Source organism: Oncorhynchus masou, chromosome 18 (genome assembly GCF_036934945.1).
Source record: "Oncorhynchus masou masou isolate Uvic2021 chromosome 18, UVic_Omas_1.1, whole genome shotgun sequence".
In the NCBI taxonomy this organism is placed as follows: Eukaryota; Metazoa; Chordata; class Actinopteri; order Salmoniformes; family Salmonidae; genus Oncorhynchus; species Oncorhynchus masou.
In genome coordinates, this window is record NC_088229.1 from 59,310,075 (window position 1) to 59,319,784 (window position 9,710).

The 9,710-nt window shown below is 45.3% G+C and overlaps 1 protein-coding gene across 3 annotated transcripts in view; it reads left to right on the forward strand.

Annotated features, from left to right (window-relative positions):
- LOC135504984 (leucine zipper putative tumor suppressor 2 homolog) overlaps positions 1-9,710 on the forward strand; it is a 48,759-nt gene that overhangs the window by 35,029 nt on the left and 4,020 nt on the right. For all 3 annotated transcript variants that reach the window (XM_064923973.1, XM_064923972.1, XM_064923974.1), the window contains 3 exons: positions 3,293-3,886; positions 4,053-4,652; positions 4,949-5,218. In XM_064923973.1, coding sequence (XP_064780045.1) covers positions 3,326-3,886; positions 4,053-4,652; positions 4,949-5,218 — 1,431 coding nt within the window. In that variant the 5' untranslated portion in view covers positions 3,293-3,325. The remainder of the gene's footprint in view (positions 1-3,292; positions 3,887-4,052; positions 4,653-4,948; positions 5,219-9,710) is intronic.

Below are 9,710 nucleotides of genomic sequence, written 5' to 3' on the forward strand. Positions count from 1 at the left end.
AATTCTTCTTGTTGATAAAACAAGGTTTGGATCGAGGCATCTGTATATCTCTGATGCATACAATGGGACAGTGGTCACTAATATCTAAAGCAAATAGCCCACTTCCAGCATATTTCTCTGGAGTATTTGTAAATATGAGGTCAATCCAAGTTGATTTCATAGGGTCCTGTTAAAGTTTGGACAGTGGGCTTTGTAATCAGCTGGGTCAAAATTTTAATTAGTACAAAAATATTTTAAACAGTCCGCATCCTTCGTTCCCCATGCAAGATTAAAATCTTCGGCGATCAACACCTCTGGGGTAATAACAATTGCAATTTAAATCTGTGAGTTCGTTTAGTACACACTTCTTGGCGGAGAGTGGACGATAGTGTCCTAGAACTGTTATTTTTGGGTGTGAACCCAACTGAAGACTTAAAGCCAACAATTCAAATAGTTTAGGACTGGAGGTAGCCTTTTAACAGGGACAAAGAATATTCCTTGTGTAAATAGCAACACCACCACCTTTGCCTTTCCTATCAGCCCTGAACACATTGTAACCATCCATAGAAACGCCAGAGTCCAGGGTTTCATCAGTTAACCAGGTCTCAGATACAATATAAATATCAGGATCTGCCTGAGAGACCCAGATCTTGACAGGTAATAAACTACGAATATTAAGGTGTAAAAAATGTCAAACCTTTTCTGTATTTAAAATCATACGGAGTTTCAATACAAGTCAGATTACTTTGAGATTTCAGGAGACTCAAAGATTGGATTATGCCTATTAGGAAAATGAAACAAAGTAGGAATAGCAATGACATTTCTCCGGTTAGCACCATTTGGCATGTTACCACTTTCAGATACAACATGTGGAACTCTCATAGAGACCAAAGAGGGGATGGTAAAAACCGACTTGCATGTAATGCTAATATTGTCCTCGCATCAATTTAGTTGACCAAGAACCATCCCAATGTTTGATGACAACATCCAGGAGCCATTTTCACCCAGGTGAATTCTGTCTTCCACAAAGTAGTCAGGCCAATTCCAGAAGGAGTCGAAATTGTCGACGAAGGACATGCCCGGGTCCTTGGTCAGACGCATTGACCACTGTTGAAGAGACCGGCTAGGTATTAACACGGCTAGGTATTAACACGGCTAGGTATTAACACGGCTAGGTATTAAGACGGCTAGGTATTAAGACTGCTAGGTATTAAGACGGCTAGGTATTAAGACGGCTAGGTATTAACACGGCTAGGTATTAAGACTGCTAGGTATTAACACGGCTAGGTATTAAGACTGCTAGGTATTAACACGGCTAGGTATTAAGAAAATAAAGTATTCAGACCCCTTTTACTTTCCCCACATTTTATTACATTACAACCTTGTTCTAAAATTGATTAAATACACATTTTTCCTCATCAATCTACACACAACATCCCATAATGACAAAGCGAAAACAGAAGTGCATTATTTACGGCACCGCAGTACCTCCAGGCTCTGATCAGGCCCTACACCCAAGCAAGGGCACTGCGTTCATCCACCTCTGGCCTGCTCGCCTCCCTACCATTGAGGAAGTACAGTTCCCGCTCAGCCCAGTCAAAACTGTTCGCTGCTCTGGCCCCCCAATGGTGGAACAAACTCCCTCACGACGCCAGGACAGCGGAGTCAATCACCACCTTCCGGAGACACCTGAAACCCCACCTCTTCAAGGAATACCTAGGATAGCATAAGTAATCCTTCTCACCCCCCCTTAATGATTTAGATGCACTATTGTAAAGTGGCTGTTCCACTGGATGTCAGAAGGTGAATTCACCAATTTGTAAGTCGCTCTGGATAAGAGCGTCTGCTAAATGACTTAAATGTAAAAAAAAATGTAATTTACAAAAATATTCAGACCCTTTTGCAATGTGACTACAGTATACTGCATACTTTACTGTATGTAGTATTTCTGTTTGACATACAACTGCCCTAACTCTCAGTTATGATCAGATCAAATAAATAGGGATCACTTATTACCCCTCCACTCTGTGCTAATTAGAATGTCATAATCACAGATAAACCTTAGTGGTAGGCTGTTTGTCTTGGCAAGGTAGCATCGCCAGCAGTGCCCATCTGGTGCCAAGCTGGCTGGCTGGCTGTAATTAATGAGGAGCTGGCTAGTTGATAGACACACCACAGTCCCATTTAATCACTGTCCTGGTCTTAACACACGTGTGTGTGTGGGGAAAATGACTTGACATAGTTTAGGGCTAGTGCAGTATCTGGATTTAGATCCTGACTTCACAGCGCTCTGACACTGAACTGTCTCCAACAGGACACATCTGTCCCTGGGACCTCGTTATGCTTTGGATGACTCCTACAGCAGTGATGATTTATTTAAAATGCACACCAGATTTTTCTTTTTTTAACAAGGTGGGGCCATTTCCTGCAATCTAGAGCCTTAAATGATTGAAAAGCGGCGCAGCCAGTCCACAAGGTGGCGCAGCGCCCCTCTTACGTTCTTTGGGGAGAACCCTGACACAGCTGGGTGGCCTGCAAAACACGAAGCGTGACCTCGCCATCATGCGCCATTTCCCATGTACCATTGTTCTCCCCTCACCACCAGACGGTGTGCCTTGAGACTGATGATGTCACGGTCGATCTGTGTAGTGTTGCTGTTTTGGATGAGATCACCGTTTGGGAGGAGATGGTTGCCATGGTGTGTGCATGCGTGTGTGTACGATGTCATTACCAATTGAATACCCTAGGATTTTGTCATTCACTCCCCCTAACATTGTTTTGAAAGTCGGTTGAAGGGATGCAGGGAGACAGACAGTCGCCTCGTTTCCCATCACGAGTACCATGTCAGGGGCTATTTGCCATGAGATGAGATTGTGCCTTTGCTGTCTCAGGCATCGAAAGCAATAGGCCTGAAGCCCATGTTTGTGCTGCTTGAAAGGGCTATGTAAATGAGTTGGCTCTGTCTGTGTGGCTACAGGAGGAGGAGAACATATTTTGTTTGTATTCGTGCCGTCTTTATGGTTTTACCAGGGTCGCAGAAAGTTCACAGACACGCTTTCTCTGTAATGTAGAATATGTTACATGACATAGAAGCATGTCTGTGAACGTTCTTCAGGTCATCTCTAAGACATTTCTATCTGCAACGTTCAGGAGTCTGAGCCCTCCTGAACATGACCCTGGATGGTTCCATAGTCCAGACAAGCTGTACATTCCCAATATTTCTACTGTATCACTTTGTTTTTGTTTTGCTACATTGATAGTTCCCATTCATCTGACTGACTGTGTCCCTCTGTTTCTACCTCTGTCCCCCCAGATTGTGTGGCTGTCCCACTGAGCAGCAGCCACCATGGCCCTGATTCAGGCTCCACCCATGCCGGCTGAGCGTCACCACACCCCTGGCCTCAACGGATCCCCCCGCCGCCACCCCTCTGCCTCCCACACGCCCACTAACCGCCCCTCCACCTCACCCGCCTCCAACTCCCAGGAGGCCATGGGCTCCGTCAGCAGCCTCATCGCCCACCGCCCCGGCCCGGCCTACCTGGAGTGTCAATACCGGCATGTTGATATTGGTCCCGAGCCGGGAACTTCCAGGCTCCACAGAACCACATTGGGGGCCACTTCTTGCCTGGGCTCCTCCGACACATCCCAGGATCCACTGCTCAGTAGCCTCACTCCGCCTGGCAACAGAAAGCCCTTGATGGTGATTGGCTCCAGTAAGGACAGCGGGACCAATGGGAATTACTCGTATCTGAACCAGCACTATGTGGGGGACTGGAATGACAACCTAGTGGCTAACGGAAGCCCAAGGACCGGGATTGACACTGAGGAGGGGCAGCTGGGGAGCCTCAATGGGAATGTAGGAGGAGCCCCGCCCAAACTGGTCCTCGTATCGGGGAAGCTGGAGAAGGTGAGTATGATCCTGTCCAGGCTATATGGTACAGTCATTCAGTTTCCTCTATATTTACAGTAGATCAATCTACTCTCACAGTAACACAATTAGTAAAAATAAATTAAACATTCACTGAATATACATTATTTACAACCTCTTACCCAACAACTGTCTCACCCCTCAGAACATGGAGAAAACAGTAATCCGGCCCACCGCCTTCAAACCAGTCATCCCCAAGAGCCGCAACTCCATGCAGTACCTCTCCCCTCGCCACGACCGGGCCAGCCTATCAGACAGCCAGAACAATCTCAACCTGTTGTCACCTGGTAGCCAGACGGACATTCTGTCGCCCTGCTCGGAGAAACGCACCTCCCACAGCGGCGGGCGCCACGTGGGCGGGGGCAGTCAGACCTGCTCCATGTCTGACTCGGGCCGGAACTCCCTGTCGAGCCTGCCACCCTATGGCAGCATCCCCTACAATCTGCCGCCCGCAGACACCCCGCTTGGCAGTGGCCACCTAGAGCCCATGAAGACGGCGCCCGGCAATGTGCACGGGCACTCCAACTCGGATAGCGGGCGCTCCTCGTCCAGTAAGAGCTCGGGGTCGCTGAGCGGGCGCGTCCAGCCTCTGTTGGACAGTGGGTCGAGCGGGCGGTCGCCAGCCCCCGTGGAGGGGGGGTACGAGGGGGTGGTGAGGGACCTGGAGGATAAGCTGAGGGAGAGAGACGTGGAGCTGCAGCAGCTCCGAGACAACCTGGACGAGAACGAGATGGCCATTTGTCAGGTACATGGCGGCGTAAATGGACCAGAGAGCATTAGACACAATCCTCTTCCTTCACATATTCTAAAACACATGAAGGCATGCAAGCGCACGTACACATGCACGCACCTGGCACGCAGACCATGAACCATCACGCACGAAATGACAAATGTCATGACATACTGGGACACTCAAACCATTACAATCACTATACACACACACAGGCAGGCACGCACGCACACACACACAATGCAACCCTCACACAATGCCACCCTCACCTACCCAGTCTCCCTCTCCCCCTGTCTCCTCTCTCCCCCCAGGTGTATGAGGAGAAGCAGAAGCGCTGTGAGCTGGAGCTGGAGGAGCTGCGTCAGACCTGCGCCACACGGATGCAGACACACTCCCAGAAGGCCCAGCGTGCCCAGCAGGTCCTCCAGCTGCAGGTCTTCCAGCTGCAGCAGGAGAAGAAGAAGCTCCAGGAGGACTTCAGCCAGCTGCTGCAGGAGAGGGAGCAGCTGGAGGAGCGCTGCACCTCTTACGAGCATGAGAAGATCGACCTAGGGCCCCGGCTGGAGGAGACCAAGTGGGAGGTGAGGTGGGCCTTTAATATTGTCTGTGGCGGCCCCATTCCAAATTCACTCCTAGTCCCTACCTCCTGGGCCTTGGCACTTTTAGTATATCTTGTAGACAAGCGGATGTGGTAGAGACAGTGGATTTTACACAATCCATAAATATCACTGTAACCCCTTTTTGAGTAATTGTTGTAGTCTAGTACAAACAGTCTGCTCTGTAAGATGCTGGCGGGCAAGAGTCTGGCTCGGTGTCGCATCGTCATCAATCACATAACAAAGACTCTCTCTCTCTCTCTCTCTCTCTCTCTCTCTCCTTTAAATATACACACTACCGTTCAAAAGTTTGGGGTCACTTAGAAATGTCCTTGTTTCTGAAAGAGAACCACATATTTTTTGTCCATTTGAAATAACATCAAATTGATCAAAAAAACAGTGGAGACACTGTTATTGTTGTAAATGACTATTGTAGCTGGGAATAAAAAAAAGAAGGAATATCTACATAGGCATACATTATCAGCGCAAACTGGCCCTAACCAGAATGGAAAGAGTGGGATTCCCCAGTGCGGAACTGAGCAAGAGGACAAGTACATTAGTGTCTAGTTTGAGAAACAGACGCCTAACAAGTCCTCAACTGGCAGGTTCATTAAATAGTACCAGCAAAACACCAGTCTCAACGTCAACAATGAAGAGGCAAGACACCGGAATGCTGACCTTCTAGGAAGAGTTCCTCTGTCCAGTGTCTGTGTTCTTTTGCCCCGTTCTTAATCTTTTCTTGTTATTGGCCAGTCTGAGAGATGGCTTTTTCTTTACAACTCTGCCTAGAAGGTCAGCATCCCGGTGACGCCTCTTCACTGTTGATGTTGAGACTGGTGTTTTGCTGGTACTATTTAATGAAGCTGAAGTTGAGGACTTGTGAGGCATCTGTTTCTCAAACTAGACACTCTAATGTACTTGTCCTCTTGTTCAGTTGTGCACCGGGGCCTCCCACTCCTCTTTATTTTCTGGTTAGAGTTAGTTTACACTGTCCTGTGAAGGGACAGCGTTGTACGAGATCTTCAGTTTCTTGGCAACTTCTCACATGGAATAGCCTTAATTTCTCAGAACAAGAATACACTGACAAGTTTCAAGAGATAGGTCTTTGTTTCTGGCCATTTTGAGCCTGTAATTGAACCCACAAAGGATGATGCTCCAGATACTCAACTAGTCTGAAGAAGGCCAGTTTTATTGCTTCTTTAATCAGCACCACAGTTTTCAGCTGTGCTAACATAATTGCAAAAGGGTTTTCTAATGATCAATTAGCTTTTTAAAATGATAAACTTGGCTTAGCTAACACAACATGCCATTGGAACACAGGAGTGATGGTTGCTGATAATGGGCCTCTGTATGCCTATGTAGATATTCCATAAAAATCAGCTGTTTCCAGCTACAACAGTCATTTACAGTATTAAGAATGTCTACACTGTATTTCTGATCAATTTGATATTTTAATGGACAAAAAATGCTTTTCTTTCAAAAACAAGGCCATTTGTAAGTGACCCTAAACTTTTGAACGGTAGTGTGTGTATATATACACAGTGCATTTGGAAAGTATTCCGACCCCTTCCTTTTTGTTACATTATAGCCTTACTCTAAAATGGATTCAATATTTTAATTTCCCCATCAATCTACACACTATACCCCATAATGACAAAGTGAAAACAGGTTATTTTAAAAAGTATTCAGACCCCCTTTGCTATGAGACTCGAAATTGAGCTCTGGTGCATCCTGTTTCCATTGATCATCCTTGATGTTTCTACAACTTGATTGGAGTCCACCTGTGGTAAATTCAATTGATTGGACATGATTTGGAAAGGCAGACGTGTGCTCCGAGACAGGACTGTATCGAGGCACAAATCTGGGGAAGGGTACTCAAACATTTCTGCAGCATTGAAGGTCCCCTGGGGCGGCAGGGTAGCCTAGTGGTTAGAGCGTTGGACTAGTAACCGGAAGGTTGCAAGTTTAAACCCCCGAGCTTACAAGGTACAAATCTGTCGTTCTAACCCTGAACAGGCAGTTAACCCACTGTTCCTAGGCCGTCATTGAAAATAAGAATTTGTTCTTAACTGACTTGCCTATTTAAATAAAGGTAAAATAAAAAAACACAGTGGCCTCATCATTCTTAAATGGAAGACGTTTGGAACCACCAAGACTTCCTAGAGCTGGCTGCCCGCCAACCTGAGCAATCGGGGGAGAACAGAGATCCTTGATGCTCAGGACCTCTGACTTGGGTGAAGGTTCACCTTCCAACAGGACAACGACCCTAAGCACATAGCCGAGACATGGCAGGAGTGGCTTTGGGACAAGTCTCTGAATGTCCTTGAGTGGCCCAGCCAGATTCCAGACTTGAACCCGATCGAACATCTCTGGAGAGACCTGAAAATAGCTGTGCAGCGACGCTCCCCATCCAACCTGACCGAGCGATCTGCAGAGAAGAATGGGAGAAACTCCCCAAATACAGGTGTGCCAAGCTTGTAGCGTCATACCCAAGAAGACTAATATTAAATAATATTAAAGACATAAAAAATATGAAATAACATCTATGGAATCATTTAGTAACCAAAAAAGTGTTAAACAAATGAAAATATATATTTTTCAGATTCCTTGCCTTGATGACAGCTTTGCACACTTGGCATTCTCTCAACCAGCTTCATGAGGTAGTCACCTGGAATGCATTTGAATTAACAGGTGTGATTTTTTTTTCAAAGTGAATTTGTGGAATTTCTTTCATCAATGTGTTTGAGACAATCAGTTGTGTTGTGACAAGGTAGGAGTGATATAAAGGAGATAGCCCTATTTGGTCAATAAGCAAAGAGAAACGACAGTCCGTTACTTTAAGACATGAAGGTCAGTCAGTACGCAACATTTTAAGAACTTTTCAAGTTTCTTCAAGTGCAATTGCAAAAACCATCAAGCTCTATGATGAAACTGTCTCTCATGAGGACCATCACAGGAATGGAAGACCCAGAGTTACCTCTGCTGCAGAGGATAAGTTCATTAGAGTTATACCAGCCTCAGAAATTGCAGCCCAAATAAATGCTTCAGAGTTCAAGTAACAGACACATCTCAACATCAACTGTTCAGAGGAGACTGTGTGAATCAGGACTTCATGGTTGAATTGCTGCAAAGAAACCACTACTAAAGGACACCAACAAGAAGAGACTTGCTTGGGCCAAGAAACACAAGCAATGTACATTAGATTGGTGGAAATCTGTCCTTTGGTCTGATGAGTCCAAATTTGAGATTTTTGGTTCGAACCGCCGTGTCTTGAGACACAGAGTAGGTGAATGGATGATCTCCGCATGTGTGGTTCCCACTGTGAGGCATGGAGGTGTGGGGGTGCTTTACTGGTGACACTGTCAGTGATTTATTTAGGTTTCAAGGCACACTTATTCAGCATGGCTACCACCGCATTCTGCAGTGATACGCCATCCCATCTGGTTTGCACGACATTCATTTGTATTTCAGCAGGACTTTGACCCAACACACCTCCAGGCTTGTAAGGGCTAGATGACCAAAAAGGAGAGTGATGGAGTGCTGCATCAGATGACCTGGGCTCCACAATCACCCGACTTCAACCCAATTGAGATTGTTTGTTTGGGATTAGTTGGACAGCAGAGTGAAGGAAAAGCAACCAACAAGTGCTCAGCGAATGTGGGAACTCCTTCAAGACTGTTGGAAAAGCATTCCAGATGAAGCTGGTTGAGAGAATGCCAAGAGGATGCAAAGCTGTCATCAAGGCAAAGGGTGGTTACTTTGAAGAATCTCAAATATATGATCTATTTTGACTTGTTTAGCTATTTTCTTTGGTTACTACATGATTCCATTTGTTATTTCATAGTTAATGTCTTCGCTATTATTCTACAATGTAGAAAATAGGAAAAATAAAGAAAAACCCTTGAATGGATAGGTGTCAAAGTTTGACTGGTACTGTATGTAAACGTGATATTTCAGTTTTTTTTTTTTATAAATTTGCAAAAATGTCTAAACATGTTTTTTGCTTTGTCGTTTTGGGGTATTGAATGCAGATTGATGGGGGGGGGGGGGGGCAATTTTAATCAATTTTAAAATAAGACTGTAATGTAACACAAAATGTGGAAAAAGTCAAGGGGTCTGAATACTTTCCGAATGCACTATATATTGTCATATATCTTAATATATTCATAGGACTTAGTTTGTGGTGTGATTCCTTTATATACTAATGATGATTCATTCACGAACGAAGGTGTCTTTTTGAACAGATCTTTTTGGTGACTGTCGGGAACCGAATCACATTTGTGGAAGAGCCGTTCATTTCACTCCCTGATTTGCATACTGTTTACAACTGCTTTTTAAGCTCACAATTTATCTGCAGATAAGTTATAAAAACATTCTGTAGTTCCTCACTGCAGGAACAATCGAAAGTGAGGAGAGAGACTCTATTCTGGTCCACATGCATTTTTTTCAGTGTATTCAAATTTCTTCATATTATTTT